The sequence below is a fragment of the Dreissena polymorpha genome, chromosome 4 (assembly GCF_020536995.1).
Source record: "Dreissena polymorpha isolate Duluth1 chromosome 4, UMN_Dpol_1.0, whole genome shotgun sequence".
Classification (NCBI taxonomy): domain Eukaryota; kingdom Metazoa; phylum Mollusca; class Bivalvia; order Myida; family Dreissenidae; genus Dreissena; species Dreissena polymorpha.
The window spans coordinates 81,617,670-81,641,471 of record NC_068358.1 but is presented as its reverse complement, the minus strand read 5'-3'; the positions used below and the strand labels follow the sequence as shown (position 1 = coordinate 81,641,471).

General features: G+C 35.5%; 1 protein-coding gene across 4 annotated transcripts in view; it reads right to left on the bottom strand.

The window, feature by feature from the left end:
• LOC127879290 (uncharacterized) overlaps positions 1 to 19,080 on the bottom strand; it is a 37,613-nt gene extending 18,533 nt beyond the window's left edge. Inside the window, exons 1-3 of one of the 4 annotated variants that reach the window (XM_052426067.1) lie at positions 18,952 to 19,047; positions 8,537 to 8,582; positions 4,864 to 4,975 (exon numbers count right to left, since the gene is read on the bottom strand). In XM_052426067.1, the coding sequence (XP_052282027.1) occupies positions 4,864 to 4,894 (31 nt within the window). In that variant the 5' untranslated portion in view covers positions 4,895 to 4,975; positions 8,537 to 8,582; positions 18,952 to 19,047. Of the gene's footprint in view, positions 1 to 4,863; positions 4,976 to 5,547; positions 5,715 to 8,536; positions 8,583 to 13,724; positions 13,746 to 18,951 lie in introns of those variants that run through there. The other 3 variants (XM_052426066.1, XM_052426069.1, XM_052426068.1) reach the window with 3 other exon arrangements.
• Between the last annotated feature and the right edge of the window lie 4,722 nt (positions 19,081 to 23,802).

Here is a 23,802-nt window from a genome sequence, read left to right as displayed (position 1 = left end):
CATGCATGCCCCCCTATATGGGCTATAAGTTGTAGTAGCAGCCATTGTGTGAATACGTTTTTTGTCACTGTGAACGGTGGTGGTGGTGGTGGTGGTGGTGGCGGCGGTGGCGGCGGCGGCGGTGGCGGTGGAGGAGGAGGAGGAGGAGGAGGAGGAGGAGGAGGAGGAGGAGGAGGAGGAGGAGTTGTAGTAGTAGTAGTAGTAGTCGTAGTAGTAGTCGTAGTCGTCGTCGTAGTAGTCGTAGTAGGCGTCGTCGTCGGAGTCGTCGTCGCCGTCGTCGTCGTCGTCGTCGTCCCCGTCGTCGTCGTCGTCGTAGTAGTAGTAGTAGTAGTAGTAGTAGCAGTAGCAGTAGCAGTAGCAGTAGCAGCAGCAGTAGCAGCATTACAATACCAATACTTAAGAATGATCAAATGGGAAAAGGTAACCTAGCACTGGCAGTAAATATGGGGCTCATTTACAGGTCAGATTTGGAATCTCTGCTGTAAAATGAGATTGTGAATGAATTAAAGGGAGGCAAATCTGTAATTAAAAGAACATGCATAAACCGTAGTTGATTCCCTTGTTTGAACCATGCTAAATCCTTATAATGCCTATTTCCAGTTTTTGTGACCTTCACCAGTGACCTTGACCTTTGAACTAGTGACCTCAAAATCAATAGGGGTCATCTGCAAGTCATGATCAATGTTCCTATGAAGTTTCATGATCCTAGCCCCAAGCGTTCTTGAGTTATCATCCGGAAACCACCTGGTGGACGGACCGACATACCGACCGACCGACCTACCGACCGACCGACAAGGGGGGCATAATTAAAATGGAATATGATGGAAATTATCAGGTAGGGTAGAAATAATTGTGATAAAAGGAGAAATTGCTCATCAACCCACACATCTCTAAGACCAACAGGCCTGAGAATATTATGATAATCTAAAGATTATTTCTTTATATTTATAAATGTATTTAATAAAGTAATACATTTGACTTCTAAGATCAATTCATAACTTATATTAAAAAAATTATAAAATGGTCAGAAATATATATGGATTGTTGAGCAATTGACAATCATTTCAACAATTCATGATCAGTCACGATTCACAAATGGAACAATGAATCATTAGTTATTAAAAAGCAGCATATACGATAGTTAAGAACATTGCACTTCATTAATTTCAACGCCTTCTCTTGGATACAAAGTTTGAGTTTACCATGCAGTATCATATATTGACTTTCCTTGAAATAATTATCAGAGCTCCAGATAAGGTTTTGTGAAATTCTTAAATTACTACCAGATTTTCGAAAAGAATTCTTAACTCTGAAATTTTATTCTTAACGTTACTACTAAGTTTTGGAAAATAATTCTTATTTTTTATAAATGACCTAAAAATAAATAATAATGGTTATTTTCATGAAAAAAATCAAAATAAACATACTAGCAACTTTATTTATACGAGTTCAACAGTGTCTTTTCAGTATTATACAATTTTATTTTTCAAATACCTTCATATGCCCAAACTGTGCTTAGATTGCATGCCTTAGATGAACGTTTACATATTTCACAATTAAAAAGGGTCTCTCCTTCAATCTTTTCAACAATTTGCCACGGGACTTGTCCCTTCCGCTCGTTCAATGTTTTTTGTGTGTTTAAGTTTGGACCCGTCGTGTCGCGTTTTTGTTTAGCTTTTCCGTCTGTGTCGGAAACTGAACATACAGCATCGTATAATATATTTTCTATAATGTCTTTCTAAACATTAAACGTCGGCTCACTTTGCGTACAATATGTTAAAAGCGTGTTTTTTGACGCTTTGCAGTTTTTTAGTACGCTCTCTGGGCGCCGCCATTGTTTTTTGACAGATAGACTGTATACGCCGCTTTTATTGGAAAAAATGCGCTTTGTTAAACAAACCCGATAACCATTCTAAATAAGCACCGCAAAGATCTTTAATACGGGAAAAGAACTCAATAAAAATTGATACGAACGGGCGGAACCAATGTAAAAATAATATTCGTAACTTGATTTTGTAATTCTTTATGGTACGACAAGATTTTAAAATAAATACGTAACGGACTTGAAAATAATTCGTAATTACGAAAATACGACCCTTATCTGGAGCTCTGATTATGTTCATGGAAGTTGTGTTTTTAAAATCAATAATATATTATTTAACTGGTTTTAACACTACAAAAAAGACATGAAATTAACATGTCATCCAAAATATTTTCATCCAGATATATGGTCACTTTCGACATATTCAAATAAAACCCGACTTTTTTCAGTTAATAAGAAAAACATTCATAACACATGTTCGTACTTCAATGCCTTTGTAAGCAGTCACCATCTGACCTAAAATGGCACTAAATGACAGGGTTTTATCTCATGTTTACAAGATGTTGATGTTGTTGTTGGTCACAGCCAAACGGCCGCAGTAATCTCCACTGGTAAACGTCATATGTTCAGTTTTGTGACCCCCGGGGCTGGGTCAAATTTGAGCCCAGGGGAATAATTTGAACAAATTTGGTAGAGGACTTTTAGATATCACTACATACCAAATTTAGTAGCCCTAGGCTCTATAATTAAGGACAAGAAGATTTTTAAAGTTTGCACAAAATAGGCCTTATTTAAGTATATGTTCATTTTTGTGACCCCTGGGGCAAGGTCAAATTTGTTCCTAGGGGCATAATTTGAACAAACTAAGTAGAGAACTATTAGATGTCACTACCTACTGAATTTGGTAGAAATAGGCCCAACGGTTATGGACAAGAAGATTTTTATAGTTTGCACAATATGGGCCCAAATAAGCATATGTTCAATTTTGTGACCCCTGGGGAACGGTCAAATTTGATCCCAGGGGCTTAATTTGAACAAACTTGGTACAGGACTATAAGATGTCATTACATACCAAATTTGGTAGCCCTATGCCATACGGTTATGGACAAGAAGATTTTTAAAATTTGCACAAAGTAGGCCTTATATAAGCAAATTTTCGATTTTTTGACCCCCCAGGGCAGGGTCAAATTTGACCCCAGGGGCATAATTTGAACAAACTTGGAAGAGGACTATTAGATGTCACTACATACCAAATTTGGTAGCCCTAGGCCCAATGGTTATGGACAAGAAGATTTTTAAAGTTTTCACAAAATAGGCCTTATATTAGCAAATTTTCAATTTTTTGACCCCCCGGGGCAGGGTCAAATTTGACCCCAGGGGCATAATTTGAACAAACTTGGTAGAGGACTATAAGATGTCACTACATACCAAATTTGGTAGCCCTTGGCCCAATGGTTATGGACAAGAAGAGTTTTAAAGTTTTCACAAAATAGGCCTTATATAAGCAAATGTTCAATTTTTTGACCCCCCGGGGCAGGGTCAAATTTGACCCCAGGGGCATAATTTGAACAAACTTGATAGAGGACTATAAGATGTCACTACATACAAAATTTGGTAGCCCTAGGCCCAATGGTTATGGACAAGAAGATTTTTAAAGTTTACACAAAATAGGCCTTATTTAAGCAAATTTTCAATTTTTTAACCCCCCGGGGCAGGGTCAAATTTGACCCCAGGGGCATAATTTGAACAAACTTGGTAGAGGACTATAAGATGTCACTACATAGCAAATTTGGTAGCCCTAGGCCCAATTGTTATGGACATGAAGATTTTTAAAGTTTGCACAAAATGGGCCTTATATAAGCAAATTTTCAATTTTTTAACCCCCCGGGGCAGGGTCAAATTTGACCCCAGTGGCATAATTTGAACAAACTTGGTAGAGGACTATAAGATGTCACTACATAGCAAATTTGGTAGCCCTAGACCCAATGGTTATGGACAAGAAGATTTTTAAAGTTTGGACAAAATAGGCCTTATATAAGCAAATTTTCAATTTTTTAACACCCCAGGGCAGGGTCAAATTTGACCCCAGGGGCATAATTTGAACAAACTTGGTAGAGGACTATAAGATGTCACTACATGGCAAATTTGGTAGCCCTAGGCCCAATGGTTATGGACAAGAAGATTTTTAAAGTTTGCACAAAATAAGCCTTATATAAGCAAATTTTCAATTTTTTAACCCCCCGGGGCAGGGTCAAATTTGACCCCAGGGGCATAATTTGAACAAACTTGGTAGAGGACAATAAGATGTCACTTGATACCAAATTTGGTAGCCCTATGCCATACGGTTATGGACAAGAAGATTTTTAAAGTTTGCACAAATAGGCCTTAAATAAGCAAATTTTCAATGTTTTGACCCCCCCCCCCCGGGCAGGGTAAAATTTAACCCCAGGGGCATAATTTGAACAAACTTGGTAGAGGACTATAAGATGTCACTACATAGCAAATTTGGAAATTTGGTAGCCCTAGGCCCAATGGTTACGGACAAGAAATTTTTTAAAGTTTGCACAAAATAGGCCTTATATAAGCAAATTTTCAATTTTTTGACCCCCCGGGGCAGGGTCAAATTTGACCCCAGGGGCATAATTTGAACAAACTTGGTAGAGGACTACATGTATTAAATGTCAATACATACCAAATTTGGTAGCCCTAGGCCTAATGGTTATGGACAAGAAGATTTATAAAGTTTGCACAAAATAGGCCTTATATAAGCAAATGTTCAATTTTTTTACCCCCCGGGGCAGGGTCAAATTTGACCCCAGGGGCATAATTTGAACAAATTTGAAAGAGGTTCACCACAGGAACATTCCTGAGAAATTTCATCAGATTTGGACCAGTAGTTTAGGAGAAGATGTTTAAAGAAAAAGTTAACGCACGCACGGATGCACGCACGCACACACGACGGACACAGGACCATGACATAAGCCCCGCTGGCCTTTGGCCATTGGGGTTAAAAATGATAAAGAATTGCAACAAGATCTTACCTATGATGGTGATTTCTTCAGGGTCTGACATTGCTGCAGCTGCCAGTGTATAAGTGTATTAGTTCCCTGCCCTTATATCCCTAGGTCAATGATGTCAATAAGGATGTATAACCTGAAATGCAACAATAACATTAAATGAACGTAAGTGTATTGGTTCCCCGCCTTTAAATACCTGATCAGGTTATCATACAGTACTATTTCTTTGACACTGTAAACTATAAAATTATGCAACAACTAAATATATCGGTGTATTGGTTCCCTACACATGTATCCCTGGTATAGTGATCCTATATAAAAATGAAGCTGTACAACCACAACAACTGAATATACAGTATTGATTCCCTGACCTCAATCATATTCATGGTTTGGTGATCAGATGATATCCATGATCATGTATCACTTATAATACAACACGTGAACATCAGACATCAGTGAATATAGTTCCTTAGTTCCCTGCTATGGTTATCCTATAATTAATAATGAAGATTGATATCCTTATATACAATAACTACTGAACAAAAAGGTCTGTGCTCTGATATACTTCTAATGGTTTTCAACGATATCAATTAACTTTTACATGTCCTCACTCAATCAACATTATACATCAGTATTTGTATTGTTTTTTGTTTGATTCATTAATATATGTTGTTATTATTATGTTTGATTTAAGACCACAAAACAAACCTCCAGGGAGAATTTTATTATCCACACTTATCAAAAACACCAAATGTCAAATGTAAACCACAAAACAGGATCAATAATATCACTAGCAGTCACATTGAAGACAATGTCCATATTGACAATCAAATTAGCACTAGTAATCCAGCAACAGTGAAAAACACCACAATACTCTAGCCCAAGTCTACCAATATGTATGGTCTGTAATAGTATACAACAGACTGACAATGACTGCAATACACACAGGGGCAGATATCAGAGGCATGATGATTACATTATAGGGGGTCATTCTGGCTGTCAACATGTCACTCTCCCCATATCAACACAGGCAGGTGCACAAGGGGGCTGTATCAGTTAAGGGATAGGTGCACCCCTTATCTACCTTAGGTGTCCCTCTCTGCCATTATACTCAAAACACTGTTATATCAGTCTTTTGTTTTCACAATTGTAACAATATCGTGTTATGGTTTAAATTAAATTCTGGAACAATAAAAAAAATTCTGCCTTTATTAGAGCTGCAACGATTCGATCCGATTCATCGAAAATCGATTCGAAATGCTTCGATTCGATTACGAAACCAACCATACCAAATTCGATTCGATTCTTTAACATATATACATATATATACATAGATACGTAAAGCGCGCTGTATTCTACCTATTGATACAGGAAGGTGTAGGTTTTATCTTTACCTGTAATTGCGACGCGCGCGATTAGTTGCTTACTACTTTAGTCATCCAATCAATAAGCCCGTTACGGTCTACTTTCGGAAAAAGCGTCAAAATGGCTCAACAAGCTAAGAAGCTAAAATCAAAAGTGTGGCAGTATTTTGGGTTTCGGGATGGTAGCCCTACCGGTAAAGCAAAGTGTAAACTGTGCTTCACAGATGTGGCATACGCTAAGTCCGGCTCAACCACTAATCTAATGCAATATGTCAAACGCAAACATAACGTTGATTTAGCAACACTAAGAGGTCGCACCAGTGCAACTACTCAAGTCGCCAGCCAGAAAAGTAGTTCAATTTCTGTTGGAGTTTTGTTAAGTTTATTAGAGAATGTGATTTGTCCTACAGGTAACAGGTGATTCTGTCATGGCACAATGGTAGACATGCTTATAGCGGTTTTGGGTAAAAGTATAATAGTGATAGTACTACCATTCAACTGATTCCAGATACGTTCTTATGATTATTCATTTATTTTTTATATTATTATGTAATCAACACAATCTTCTAGTCAGAAGTTTTTATATTAAAATTGAGTCCTAATTTGCTATTCTTTTTTATGTGTTTTATTGAAATCACATTTGAACAGAAATGTTAATTTTGAGGCATAAGAGTGAATTTATGATAAAACTAGGTTTGAGGATGAATCGAATCGAAATAATCGGTATCGGAGTGTCTGAAATCGAAATCGAATCGAATCGAGCTGTTGGTGAATCGTTGCAGCTCTAGCCTTTATTAAAGCCAGTATAAACAATCCCATAACACATTTTCTAAACTGATAAAACTGTCATGAATAAAACAGTAGAATCAATAAGAACTACTACCTGAACATCAAACCATTAATCTATGAAAATTAATTTATACGACACAGACACAATTTGTGATTCACCAACAAATACAAATTAACATGTGGCAATCGGTGTAAGCTTCTTCATAATTAATTTCATTAAAGTTAACAAGATTTGTTTATGGTACCATTATAAAAAAAGTTTATAAATTTTATTAACATTCATACTTCATATTCTTCTTGATTTTTTTTGTAAGATTGCTTCAATAAATATTTATTCTGGCTTAAATACTTGTATATTTCCTATTTAAGGTTATTTCATTGTTCCAGTAAGTAAGCAGCATCAGCTAATATATGTTCATAAATATCTTCCTTTAAAACTTGAACTGTATTTATTTATCAGTATTCTGATGTTTCTCTTTCAGTACACTGTTCATATACAAACAATGTGTTCATATTGCAAACAATTTGAACTTTTTTTTAAAAACACTACAAATTTGTTCAAAAGTTCAAACACTATTGATAAAATGAAACACGTACAAGCAAACATTTTAAAGTAAAAATTTAAAGATTGTTTAACTACTCCTAGCAGCACAAACATACACTCAGTAATTATAAATTCCATTATGTCTGGTATCGCCAAAAACATCTTTATGTGCATAGCTTCCAAAAATACACCTACATGTACCATTAAATTTCAAGTAAAAGTTTAATTATGAACAGTGAGTTTCATATACAATGAATTGTTCATGAATTTTTTATACAAAATTAACATACATTAACGTAATTTTAAGTACACATACCCGGTATATTACCTTTCTTAATACTCTTTATGTCCTTTACAGGCAAAGTATGGCCCAAGATCGTAATCATAAACACATTAAATGTTCATTGTCTTGATGTTTACAACAAAATCCTCTATACGCACACCAATAAAAATTACAAACGAAAGTAAACCACTATAAAAGTTTCAAACAGTATAAATGGATGTCTTCTCGCCATAAACCTGAGGCAACTTGATACATTAAGCAATAGGAGACACAGGCAGCTCACACTATGTCCATAAATAGTGTAAGTAACGTATCCCTCATAAAAGTGAACAATTAAGCTAGGTCAACTGTTTAGTGTGGTATCTATGTAAATAAGGTAGTGACAAGTCTCTGCATTATATATGTATGTACCTATGTGTTTGTGTGTACCTATGTACCTAAATTCTTCCTTATCCTTTGTTATAGGCGTATATGTGTAAATGTACCAATGATTTAAGTCATTAAGTTATGGTATTTATAGAATGTGCATTTACAACATTTGTGATAAGTTCTTCCTTGTAGGAAATTTGACTGTTGACATTGGAAATGAAAAGTATAGAGCAAGCACAGAGTATTGCCTGTAACATATATACTACTGTATTTCGTGTGCAATCTTAAAGCCATAACCTGTGTTCAAAATTGGATTAGCCACTAACTGCAAATTGCGTTAGAAATTACCTCTTTCCTGTCACCTGTAGCTTCCTTCTTCCTCAATGCATGAGACCTTTAGTCAAGGGTATGGTTAAAATCCACTTTATCCTATTACCAGATGAAAACTGATAGTATAACAACGAGCGTATAACATGAGCTTTATACTATCGCTAGTTTAAGATCAGATTTGGGTTTTTCCAAAAATTGGAGAATCTGTTTTTGTCAACCACGGAAAAACTAAATCTTCAAACAAGAGCACCGCCTTGCGGGTGCAGACCGCTCATCTATTTTCTTTTAAAAGGTGAAGGGACTCTCAATTTCAATCACAAAGGAGGGAGGGGTGGAGTGAAGAGGGGTGTATAGTGTGGGGCTGCGGACATTTATTACATTATCTTCCAACAAGGGACAAAATTGTCACAAAACCAGGTTTTCATTGTGAAAAAAAAATCTGATAAAGGGAGAAAACTCAAACTGAACTTTTGAAAGGAACAAACAAAATTAACCCCCTTTGTAAGTTTGTTTTTTACAAAAATATATTTTTAGTCGTGGCGACCTTGACATTGGAGATATTGACGTGATTCTTTCGTGCGACACACCGTCCCATGATGGTGAACAAATGTGCCAAATGATTTTAAAATCTCACAATGAATGACATAGTTATGGCCAGGACAAGCTCATTTATGGCCATTTTTGACCTTTGAACTCAAAGTGTGACCTTGACCTTGGAGATATCGACGTAATTATTTCGCGCGACACACCGTCCAATGATGGTGAACAAATGGGCCAAATGATTTTAAAATCTGACAATGAACGACATAGTTATGGCCCGGACAAGCTTGTTCCGCCCGCCCGCCAGCCAGCCAGCCCGCCCGCATTCGCCAATCTAATAACCAGTTTTTTCATTTGGAAAACCTGGTTAAAAATGCGGAAAAAAAATGCAAAAAAAATAACAAAATTCGGGGGGGGGGGGAGGGGGGGGGGGGGGGGGGGGGAGGGGATTCTTGGTTGCGATGGTTGGACGATATTTCAAAAATAAAATAATAAAAATAAATATTTGTGTTTTTTGGCAGTTTAAAAAAAAATAATTTGGGGGTGGGGGGGTTGGGGGGGGTATAGTGTGAGGGTGTGGTGGTCATTTGTGAGATGATCTTAAAAAAAAAAAAAAAAAAAAAAAAAAAAAAAGGGGGGGGGGATTCGGGGAGGGGGGGGGGGAAGGCAGGAGGGATGGTTTGGGTGGAGTCTATTGTGGTATGTCAGGTAAGAGTAGTTTTGTCAAAGTATCCATCAAATCTAATCATAAATAAAGAAGTTATGGCAATTTTAGCAAAATTTAATAATTTGACCTTGAGAGTCAAGGTCATTCAAAGGTCAAGGTAAAATTCAACTTGCCAGGTACAGTAACCTCATGATAGCATGAAAGTATTTAAAGTTTGAAAGCAATAGCATTGATACTTTAGAAGTAAAGTGAATCGAAACACAAAATTTAACCATATATTCAAAGTTACTAAGTCAAAAAGGGCCATAATTCCGTAAAAATGACAACCAGAGTTATGCAACTTGTCCTTTTACTGTACCTTTATGATAGTTTGCGAGTGTTCCAAGTATGAAAGCAATATCTATGATACTTTAGGGGTAAAGTGGACCAAAACACAAAACTTAACCAAATTTTCAATTTTCTAAGTATAAAGGGCCCATAATTCCGTCCAAATACCAGTCAGAGTTACATAACTTTGCCTGCACAGTCCCCTTATGTTAGTTAATAAGTGTTGCAAGTATGAAAGCAATAGCTTTGATACTGTAGGAATAAAGTGGACCTAAACACAAAACTTAACCAAATTTTCAATTTTCTAAGTATAAAAAGGGCACATAATTCTGTCAAAATGCCAGTCAGAGTTACATAACTTTGCCTGCACAGTCCCCTTATGATAGTTAGTAAGTGTTGCAAGTATGAAAGCAATAGCTTTGATACTTAAGGAATAAAATGGACCTAAACACAAAACTTAACCAAAATTTTCAATTTTCTAAGTATAAAAAGGGCACATAATTCTGTCAAAATGCACGCCAGAGTTATCTTACTTTGCCTGCCCAGTCCCCTCATGATAGTTAGTAAGTGTACCAAGTTTGAATGCAATAGCATTGATACTTTCTGAGAAAAGTGGACCTAAACGCAAAACTTAACCGGACGCCAACGCCGACGCCGACGCCAAGGTGATGACAATAGCTCTTTTTTTTTTCAAAAAATAGATGAGCTAAAAATGCCATATTTGACAGTTATTAATGGAAAATTGTGAGGAAATAATAGGATCAATAGAATATTATGTGCGTTTTGGATAAAGATCAAGTTTATCATGCTCGGCACGAACCATGTTAGCCCTCGGCAAGCCTCGCGCTACATTGGTTCTAAGCCTCGCATGATAAACTTAATCTTGATCCAAAACTCACATAATATTCTCTATCTATTTGAGCCATTTTATGGGAAAAATTGACTTCATGCATGTGGGTATTGACTTCATGCATGTGGGTTAATTGTTGGCCCAGATTAGCCCTAGCAGTCAGGAACGACACTTTAAGCTTTCATCATGAAAAGAAGGTCGCTTCTAAATGTAAATCCAGACTAGATGGAAAGTGTCATCCTTGGTTAGCCTATGTGGACTGCAGTGGCTAATCTGGGATAATCCATAAGGCACATGCATTAAGCCCATTTTCCCAGAGAGCCTCATGTTTATATGAAATAAGCAGGTACATCAATTTAACTGACCTCTCTCATTAAACATGTCTAAAGCCAGATTAAAAGCGGTGTAATACCTTTTAGGAAATGATTTCATCATTATTTCATGATATTTTATAATGTTTACAGGAAAAACTATATGCCTAAATCACAAAAGCATTGTCAGATGTCTTTTTTTCTTTTCTTTTTCTCAATGTCAATTGATTTCCACATATGCAATTAAACACATAATACATAAGTCAAATCATTCAAACCCCATTCAAAAAGACGTGTTATATTTTACATGTATATGTTAAGTGACATATCTCACGTAACACATTATTTTCAACATTGATTATCACAAACGTACTAACTAAATGCACATGTACAGATAGACAATTGAATAAGATTACAAAAATATGGAACAAAAAAGGTTAAAAAGAGGACAGGTAAAAGTATAATGCAAATAAACCTAAAAGTATACAGCATCTAATACAGCATTGTATACATTGAAGGAAACACAATAACATAAATAACAAGACTATTGCCAAGCAATAAAAGTCCCCTACCGGCTCCACCATTGTCAGAAATTCCACCATTGTCAGATTATTTTTTTTATTTGTTGCCATAACACCAAAATTTTTGACGTAGGAACAAAATGAAATGACGTGCATAATGTCCATATTGCCATCTATCCATGTTCCAAGTTTCATGAAAAAATATTCAGAACTTTTTAAGTTATCGCAGGATCCAGAAAACCACCATATTCAGCATTATTTGTAGTCTATTTGTTGCCATAGCAACCAGCATTTTTGACGTAGGAACAAAATGAAATGACGTGCAAAATGTCCATATTGCCATCTATCCATGTTCCAAGTTTCATGAAAAAATATTAAGAACTTTTAAAGTTATCGCAGGATCCAGAAAACCACCATTTTCAGCATTATTTGTAGTCTATTTGTTGCCATAGCAACAAGTATTTTTGACGTAGGAACAAAATTAAATGACGTGCATAATGTCCATATTGCCATCTATCCATGTTTCAAGTTTCATGAAGAAATATTAAGAACTTTTAAAGTTATCGCAGGATCCAGAAAAAAACACCATTTAAGCAGTATTTCTAGTCTATTTGTTGCCATAGCAACCACAATTTTTGACGTAGGAACAAAATGAAATGACGTGCATAATTTCCATATTGCCATCTGTGCATATTCCAAGTTTCATGAAAAAATATTTAGAACTTTTAGAGTTATCACAGAATCCAGAAAAAAACACCATTTCAGCAGTATTTCTAGTCTATTTGTTGCCATAGCAACCACAATTTTTGACGTAGGAACAAAATGAAATGACGTGCATAATGTCCATATTGCAATCTATCCATATTCCAAGTTTCATGAAAAAATATTAATAACTTTCAGAGTTATCGCAGGATCCAGAAAAAAAACACCATTTCAGCAGTATTTCTAGTCTATTTGTTGCCATAGCAACCACAATTTTTGACGTAGGAACAAAATGAAATGACGTGCATAATTTCCATATTGCCATCTGTGCATATTCCAAGTTTCATGAAAAAATATTTAGAACTTTTAGAGTTATCACAGAATCCAGAAAAAAACACCATTTCAGCAGTATTTCTAGTCTATTTGTTGCCATAGCAACCACAATTTTTGACGTAGGAACAAAATAAAATGACGTGCATAATGTCCATATTGCAATCTATCCATATTCCAAGTTTCATGAAAAAATATTAATAACTTTCAGAGTTATCGCAGGATCCAGAAAAAAAACACCATTTCAGCAGTATTTCTAGTCTATTTGTTGCCATAGCAACCACAATTTTTGACGTAGGAACAAAATGAAATGAAGTGCATAATGTCCATATTGCCATCTATCCATATTCCAAGTTTCATGAAAAAATATTAAGAACTTTTAGAGTTATCACAGGATCCAGAAAAGTGTGACGGACTGACGGACGATTACAAAACCGTAAGTCCCCTCTGGGGAAACCGGTAGGGGACTAATAGTGAATTAAAACTCGTAATTATGGATAATTGAGTAAGAAATGCGTTTCTTTTCAGAGACAAGACGGCGCTACTCATGTTCCAAGAAAGTGACTTATAACTTTTAGCATATTGCCTGTATTTTTTGGTAAATAATATTTATATTATAATTTATATCAACAGTACATTTAGTACTGGTACACACAATAAAGAATGTATGATGTTTATGTAAACCCCAACTGACCAACAGACACTGGACACAGACACTAGTCAATCATGGATTGTGTTGACCTATCATGGGTTTATATTTTGTCGTGGACTGGTAAACAAAAGCACATGGTTGAATAATCGAATCAATAAACTGAAAACTCTTCAACAAATGGCAAAAAGGCTGACCATTTCTGTCTATTGTTTACAAGTCACATTATTTAATTATTATTTAATTATGATATAAAACAACACATTGCCAGTTTCACATTATCAACCAAAATATAAACTGCAATCTTACTTGAAAAATTGCAGAATCAACCACAGGACTGTTATCATTTGACACCTCAACACTACAAAGCCAATGAACTAATTAACTTCAATATCGTACAAATTGATTTCACAGTATTTCATTCACAACAAAATAGCCTGCAGACATGTGACACTACATGACTATTCATTGCTACAAGGCAAATACTTAAAATTAAAATTCAGTGACTTAAAGTAATGACACAAGCCTTGACTCACATCAGAGAAATCTCATAATCAAAAGCTGTGGCATAGAGGCAGTCGCCAAGCAATGATGTAATTCTTCACCATGTGAATGATTATAAAAATGAAACATCTCATCCCAGAAACTTCATTTAATGCATAAAGCAAATCATTACTTGAGACTATTTTCGAGATATATGTAAATATAATCTAAAATGCCCAAATGTTCAAGATCCAAAGCCAAACATACATTTTGCTTCACATTCAGTTCAAAATTATTCAGACATAGAGATAGGATACGGAAAATGCTGTATCGCACTTTTTTGTTAAGGCAATAACTTCATCACAGTTTATTTAGAGAAGAAACAGACTTACTTTGAAAGGTCACTTTATCACTTATTAAAAAACTAACTAAAATAGCATAGAAATCTATTCGTATTTTGTATATTAAAAACAATGAAAATACTAATGTCAGTTAAGAGATAATATACTTAAGTTTGAACACATTTTGCACAGAATGATGTCATCAGCCAATGTCAGGTGCTGCATTCTTAGGTCAGAAATATATAGGTAGTAAATTATATTATCTTCCTTGCATTTTGGTAAGAATGACTGTATGTTTTTAACAACAGGGCTCAAATTTAACTTCTGCTACTAGATTTTTGTGTAATTTATTATTAAAACACAATTATCTTTTTCAGACAGTTTAATTTAATAAAAGCAATGTAATGTGAATGATGTAAATATATTAAGCACTTTCATTAAAAGAGTTGTTTATTTTGTTTTTCTTCATGATTTTTGATTTAAGTAACAAATTCATAAAGAGAATATAATGAGATGGATTCATTATGCAAATTTTTTATTTATTTTTTTATTAATGAAACAATTAATAAACAATCATATTGCGTATTATTTTAAAATATTTATAAAAAAAAATTGCTGAAAATTTTAAGATGTGAGCAATATTCAATGGGACAGTCTGAATCCTATTTTTTCCTTTTGTTCTTTTTCCAAGATAGGAGATCTAGGGCTGCTGTTTTAAAATCCTAGTGTCACTTCGCTAATTCATTCATGCTAATTTTGCACCCTGAATAAATTACTGAATGGTCATGTTTTTGCACACAGTAACAGTCTGGAGTAAACATATATATTCTCTTAATCGTTTACAATTAAATTACATGTATTCTGTGTTGTTGTTTTTTAATTATTTTATTGAAGTCCTTATAGGGCTAATTTATTTTTTTGTTCAACCTTTTCGGAGTAAGGTCTTCAGACCACACCTTAGCTCTGATGGTACTGATTATCTTTATTTTATATAAAAATAGAATAGAAAACATACAATTATAAATATATATTATTTTTACTTAATATGATGATTTTAAATTATTATTTAGATGTATAAATGTCTGTTAAGGAATTTCTTATAAATTCATTGACTAAACACATGCCTGAATGTATATGTGGTATGTTACTTTTACCAGTGCATTTGCCAACCAGTCAGTGAGCTTGCACGGAAAATCCTGAATGTAAACAATAAGATAAACTGGTTTATAAGGCTTGGGTCACTTGGATATTTCTTCAACAAAAAAAATCAAATACATTGCAGTGATTGACAGTTCTTCATTAACTGATTGCCTAACTTTGTAATTATAAATATTATTATTTAACGAAATCGCAAATCTAATGCCATATATATACTGAAATACACATGGAGATTTGTTTAAGTGAGATAATATGATTTTTTTATATGTGTTTAATTGTAATATATTGATGAAATATGTTACAATAACACAATATAGGCAAGAAAAATTATACATTAAAGCGAATTTCATAAAATGCAGCAAAGACAAATTAGCGCCCTGAGCCGATTGTGGAGAAGATATTTTGTACATATTTTCCTACAGTAACCGAAGCATTTGTATTTTTAGTTAGTGTTTGCATGTCGTTTTAATCAGTGCTTTCCACAGGTCATTTAACGATCCCTTGTCGGGGTGCTTGAATTTCGAAATCAGAGTGCCCGGGGCACTTGAAATTTTTAGATCAGTGTATTTTTCAGTAAAAGAAAGTGGAGGTTGTCAAAAAAATCAAGGTTTCTCTATCAGTGTATCAATATTCCCTGTTTTAAAAGAGCACTCTGTACCTACTTTCACAAGTAATCGCCACATGGGGTAATGGATAATCCACTGATAAGAGAATACTCAGAATAGCATGACACGCCTATCGATTATTCTAGCCACATTACACAGTCATTTAAATGCTGACAAGGATGTATCAGGTAACTTTCCAGTCGTCAAACTGTGATGTTCATCGTCCAATCGGTTACGCGAATGCTTATGAGGGCGGGGTTAACTATCGACCATTAGTTTTGATTGAAGTCGGACACGAAGTAAGAGTTTATTGCAGCTTGATTAGCAAGAAGTTGTACCATTTACGTAATATAAAACCTGTAACTAGAACAGTACATTAAAGACGGTTTCCGGCATCATCATCACACCTTTTTACTGTAAACAAGTGTTACCTATGACTCATAATTAATATGAGAAATTAATTGCAAGTGGTAAACAATTAATTACTTATAGCGAGTAAGTTGTGCAAATAACAACCGTTTACAATTATGCAATAACAATTTAATTCCAGTACACGTATATTTCATCATGTCCATTTATAGAACTGATTCACCTCGTTTTTCTGACATTTATTCGACACATAATGCGCTTTAACAAATTTTCGTTGAATTAATTACGCACACTTGTAAATGTTTCGTCCGATAATCGATACTTAGAAGTCTGATGATGGCAACCAGCTGTAATCCTCGTGGACAACGTGAATTTCATGCATAATTCCGTCAACACATTTATTCGACTCGTAAAGTGTTTAAATGGGAATAATTAAATTTGTAATCCGAAACCTATTCCCGTAAGTCGATGTTAACTCGTTTTTAATCCGAAACACACTTCCGAATGTAAATGTTACCCCAACGTTAAAATATTCTTGCTTCAAATTATGCCACAGTCACTAATAATCCGGTCCCTGGCCGATGTGTCCGATCTCCAGGCATCGGAAAGACTGGACACGTCCGAGCCGTCCGATGAGTGACAAAGTATAAAACCTCAGTCACAAATAGACACAAATCAACATCCGATCAGCTGCGGACGTTTTTTTCCGCTCATCGGGCTGGCGCCGGCCGATGATCACACTCATATCGGGTCATTTTGTAGCATCAGGTGGCGTCCGGTTTAATTTTTAATATCACAGTTTGTTTTAACTGACATCGGGCCCGGTAAGGAATTGAGTTGCCATTGAAAAAAGATCGGACAACCAACGTACAGTTATCGCCCGGTGTGCGCCCGACATCGGATTCATTGTACGTTAATAATAATGAGCATCGTCCGGCTTCCGTAGGGCATCGTGCGGAGGCCCTTCGGCAATCAGACGGTTGCCAGCCGATGTTTATGCCTCTGGGAAATACATTTACTTTTACCGATACACGTTCAATGAATCCGGTGTCGGGCGATCGACGGGCGATACCCATGCGTTAATCGTCCAATCTTGTTTCGATCTCAACTTCATTCATTCCCGGGCCCGACGTCGGGTAAAATTTTAAGTGAGACTTAAAATTAATCTGGACACCGCCCAATGCTACAAATTGGCCCGGTTTCCGTGCGATCATCGGCCGGTCGCCAGCCCGATGAGCAGAAAAATACGTCGGCCGCTGATCGGACGGTGATCAGTGTCTATTTGTGACTGAGGTATTAGCAGTGCAAATTTATTTAGTGTTGAATCTTTTTCTCAATTAAAAAGAGCGCGAAAATTATGCAGCATGTACAACGACGCGTCATTTGCATAGAAAGCAACAAACACTTCAGGGTATTGACGCATGTTCAGAGGCAATATTTCATCAAATCTATAAATAGTCACTTAAAATTTATTTGATACTATAGAAAAATGGCAAGGTTTGTGTTAAACGTTAAAGAAATAATGAGAGCTTTTATTGTAAATATTTACCAGAAAGTGATTTGTAAAAACAGAATAAATGGGATTATCGGGTAATTAATAGAACATTGAATATTGGTAAGCATACAGTAATAGTCGGGTTGAAATGGATGTATTGGGGAATCGTTCGAGTCGGGATTTTACTATCTGTACGGGAAAGTTTTAAAACAATGTAACAATATAAAAAATTATATATATTTTTTAATGACTGGGGGATTTTCTTGAAGAGTCATAGCGCACCAAATGACGTCTTTTGACGCTGTTTTTCTTTGAGTTGTAAGGCACCACAGAATGTGAATTGACACGTTAAATTTATAAAAAAATCCAAGTCGGGAGGGGACACCCCTCCCGAAACACCCCTATCAGCCCCGGGGCCCCTGAAAAAATCCTGTGGAAAGCACTGGTTTTATTTGTTTAAATAGATATCGTTGCAGTAATTTAAAATGAACGTTAAACTAAATTTAGATTCACATCGTACATGCATTATTTACATGCTGGCGAATTTGACTGTACAGCCATTTTCGATTTCAGAATTAAATATCTGGCTTATTTTGCATTTTTCGACACTTGTTCTTCTTAACTCTTATTTTAATTTAGGCTAGATTGAACTTTACTGGTACGCAGGTGTTTACCACTATCGACAAAGCGGGGGTTTGGGGGCGGTAGCCCCCGATACTAAGGAAATATATTGGATAAAAAGGATTATAAGGTGTTGCGTTAGTTGTTATGTGTTAGGTGTTAAGGGTTAGGGTACGCTGTTTGATGTTAAGTGTTGCGTACCGGTAAAGTTCAATCGTCCCTTAACTTATATTGAAATATATATGTTTAATAAGTTTTTTTTACACATTTTATATAAATTACTAAATATTTTACAAAATCGTATAATCTCGCTTTAAATAGTTTAAGCATATGCAATAATATACAATCACAATTCATATGAATGACACAACGTAAACAGACAAATTAAACAATACAAACAAGCTTCGATAATGATTGTACAAAACTACACTGTAACAGAACTAATTGTATAAGTAATAAGTTACCATCATTCAGTAGTCGGTTACAAGTTGTATCACTTAATTGTAAACGGATATTCTGATAAATTGCCTAATTGTGGCAAATTGCTTAATTTCCGCAATGATAAACAAAGATCGTATCACCTTATGATTCACCGAAAAGTGTATATAGTGCGGGTTACATACAACCATATTTACTCGATTACAAAACACTGAACTATTCTGTTCAGACTTTTGGCATTGCGGCCAATATTATTGTATTATTATTTATTTAAAATTACAAGAGACTGATGATTGCAACCGACTGAAATCCTCGTGAAGATCGTCTTAGACAAATATTAATGTGCGAATGTTTTAAAGCCTGAAACTTTCCTATGTCCCCGGCAGTTTTACTTTTAGGTACTCATGTTGATTTTTGATCATATGAAACTAGTTGATTCTTTATATTGTCTTGATATTTTAATAACATTTTGTAAAAAGAAATTATTTGATTTCTTTTCAAAAATAAAGGGCGTCATTGCTCATTTAACATGTTTGTTTTTTTAAACAAAGTAACGCTGCATTGTTCGTAATCGTTTTTAACTTATGTTGAAAATGTGTCGGAAAAAGCACAAAATAAAATAATTATCAAAATCATTAGATAAAGAGTATGTAAGTAGGAAGTAAGGAAAACGTTTAATGTTCGTTTACAGTCGTATTCATTATATATTATCGTATGGCTATACCATACAATGTATATCCGTATTTTTATATTCACGCCGAAGTGCTCTTCCATCTGGCCCCGTTCGTATCCGAATCAGTAGCCGAATCCGCATTAAATACGTACGGTAGTTTTTTTTCCAATAATCGTTTAATAGTTTTGTAGTACACAATTTTTTGCGTATGTGTACGCCGACTGATATACTTCTCTCGTATATCGCGTGATTCGGTTGTTCATTAAGTATTTCTGCTATGTACATATCTAATATTTTATAATTAAAAACTATGTTCGAAACAGTATGCTAGTTTACATATAGGTATTATCGTTTCCGTGCGCATAAAATCGTTCAGGGAGCAATTTATTCTCTGGACAGAATTTGCGATAACACGCTTGCACAACTATGGGTTTATACGGAAACGTTTCAGTTTCTTTTTATTTATGCGTTTTTTTGCGGACACGAATTAGCGCAGTGCGAATATGGACACAAGGCCTTAAGAAAAAGCCCGCTTACATGTTTTTTGGGGTTATTATACTTAAAATAAGTGTATACAGCTATAGCGACATTCGGATTTGTGTTCCAATAAATTATATGCTTCTTTCATGGCCTTTTTCATACTTCCATCTACATAACGCTAATTTGAATCCGGAAAAAGTCATTTTGATCTGTTCATTGTGTCCGCCGTCCGCATACACAAAACTCACTCGCAAGAAAACATGCACGTGATTTAATTCCGCTGCAGACTGCACTGTTTCTAGTTGTATTAAACGTTACTTATTATAAACACTTATATTGAACACTTTGGTTCTTTAAAACATAGCCGCATAAATCACACAAAACGAACAATTGAATAAGGCAAGATTTATGTCACTATATTCTTAGTAGCTAAAAATAAGCGTGTTGCATCTATAGGATCATTTGTTCTGTCAACGATTTTTATAAACTGCACCTAAATCACCAATATTGTGTAAACTCAAACAATGCGAGAAAACAAAAAAAAATCTTACCGGACTTGAGGTCCGATAACGTATAACATTTACCGGACCTCATCATATTTTACAGGACCTCATTCTTCTTTAACTAAACAATAGAAAATTAACCGGGAGCGAGGATTGGACACAGGTCGCCTAAGAATTGTTTTTTTTTTCATTTGTTGCAGTGCTTATGGATGCGAAGTGCGGTATGATATATATGTACTTTCGGCAAAAAAAAAACACACTATTGTGCAAATGTATAGGTGTGCGGATTCGGTTCTTTTATCAAGTGCTCATATAATTACGACGTAAGGTGCTGACATAAGGCTTTCGATATAATAATTTGAATTTAGTATTAAGTTTTATGCGTTTCTTCATGTTCTCAAAATGTTGAAAACAAAACTTTAATACGCTTGTAACGCGCATCATGAAGCTCTTGGTTTCGAATAACTGACCTTCCCCCATTTAGCCGTACGCAACATACCAAACGATCCTCAACATGACCGTTATAAATGCTCTTAAAGACAACACATCGTACCATAACTCACGTAGATCAGGCGTATATGTGGGCTCTTTATGCACGATTGCTTATTTGCGCTCTCCTTAGTTGTTCTTCTATGTGTGATTTATGTTGTTCACATATAGCTACGATGTATTCTAAGGCTTAATTAGATTTAAATCTTATATTGCGTTGTTTACGTCAAAACTGACAGTTTCGCAATTCAAAAACATCAATTAGACTATAGTAGTTTATATTTTTCTACGTCATCTTGTACGCAAACCAGGTATGCGTTAATACACATACCTGACGCAAACACATACCGGATAAAACATTTAAAAGCGAACATGTTTACCATTAGGCTTCTTAGAAGTAGTAAATACGTCACGTCATGAGCTCGATTAAATAAAACCACGACAAAAAGAACCGGACACAGACATTACGAAATTCAAAGCTCAGCACGAATATACAAAGATCTATCAATCTTGATTTATTTAAGGTTTGTGGATTATAGAATTTGATTTATTAAAACGCAAATGTTTACCGTTCAGTTGCATTCCCTTGTGTCTACCAGAGAAAGAGAACTATATAAATAATATCTCTCTGCATTGGTAAGGCTAGTACGATTGCCCATTTCACTATGAGGAACTAAATTTCTATTAATACGTTATTTTCCTTTTTAAAAATCGTTAGTGATTGTTCCTTTAATTGGAAATGTAGAATACATATCTGCCCTTGACATTATCTAGAATTCAACTATCTTTTGTTAGATGGCCCAGTGTCGATAGGCAACCCCCACAGTTACCTGCGGGATATTGTATGTTAAAATAAATGAGACTCAAGTGACCGATTGCCTAAACATCCACGACAATGCATAAGGCAACATACCAATAAACAACTAGATGTCAGTCGAGAACGTGTCTAACCCGTTAAAAACAATGATATTCATGTTGTATTTATTTAAAGGTAAGTATGACATTGACCGTTGAGTTCGGGACACAGGCATTACGCGCTACATGTTGTCCCAACAAGGTTACCATGCAAGGTATGATGTTATTAAACGACCGCGTGATTGATGAAATTAATCTGCGAACGCTGTATCTTGGTAATAATTTTAGCAATTAAGCATAAAATTTACCTTGAGTTCGGGACATATGCTATTTTCGCGAAAGGCCGAATCCTCATGGTGAACAGTTGTAACAAGTTAAGTAAAACACGATGAATGATGAAGTAACTAGTCGTGACAAGCTGTATTTTGCCCGGCGCCCCCGCCCCCTTACTCAAAACCAAAAAAGCAAAACTTCGGGACCATACATAAATGTGCTTATAATAAACACAGAATTATTTCTGTTGATTTTCTTAATTTCTGATTGCCCCGGTGGGGGAAGCGGACCGTTTGTGTTGCCTGCTATACATTAACGAATATGCCCTCTTCTTATTCACGTGTATAAATACGTACTATAAAATGCTTTAGTTCTACACATAGCAGCCCAAAAACGCGTTGCTACATTTATTTAAATACAAAGAAACAAATTGTCTTTACCGAATTATGCCTTTAATTTTTGTCTTTCAGTGTGCTTCCAAATGTTTTTGATAACTGATAGATTTGGCAAAGTTTTGGTGTTTCGCTGCCTCTTCGCGATGATCTGAGACATTTCCGTCTGATTTTAACCATTCTGCAACGTTTCGGAGCCTTCGGTTCCTTATCCGAATTTAAACAAGAGGGCCTGAAAGGCCCAAAGTCGCTCATCTGAGTTAAAGAAATGACCTGTTTTTTGGGTAGCAGGCTCTTTCGGCCCCAAGCTCTTTCGGCCCAGTCCGAAATTTCAGGCTTTTTCGGCCCCAAGCTTATTCGGCCCCAAATCGACCAGGCTCATTCGGCCCCATATTTTATTACACCTATTAACTAGGGTGTATGACTGAATAAAGGTGTTCAAAATGATATATATTGTGTTGAAGGTTTGTTCCTTTGTATTGCTTTTGATTATTGATGATAAAATGAAATTAATTGAAAACCATTATTGTTTTACAAACTGTTACCAATGTATGTAATTGTTTTAATTGTCAAATTGTGCCGGCTTTTAATTGCATCGATTGTCGGTTTGTTTGTTAAATATTGCGTTTGATTAAAGGTGTTAATGATAAGTATTTGTTTGGTATGTTCCATTCCATATTTATATTTTTCATAATTTTGATATAATATAAAACATTAAGATGATGATGCAATTCAGGTAAGTGTCAATGCCTGAGACTGAACATGGGTCTAATTTGCAAAATTTTAAATTTATTTTATTGCCATGGTTATAATTTGCAATTTTTTAAATTTATTTTATTGTCAATTCATTGTCAGTTCAAAGTTTGCTGAATTATCAACTTAAATCTATATTTTTTGTTACCTGTTAACCCGAATACACACCACACATGTATTTAACAACCTGATAAAGATCATAAAACACTCCATTCCATTCCATACGCTCGGTCAGCAGCTGGAGCGTGCGCGTCGCGACCAAGGCGAGAGTCACCCGCAGAAGATCTTCTCACCTGTACATATTTCCTTATAGAGGGAACTTCTGCGGGCGGCTCTGCTAATCCAGCTGAGTCCGCCACCCTCGAGCCGGACGTGTTCTACACTGCTATGTTCGCTGTCTCCCCGAAGATACAGCGGTCTCGTCAACCGCTGATACAGGACCTTGAAGACCGGGGGCCC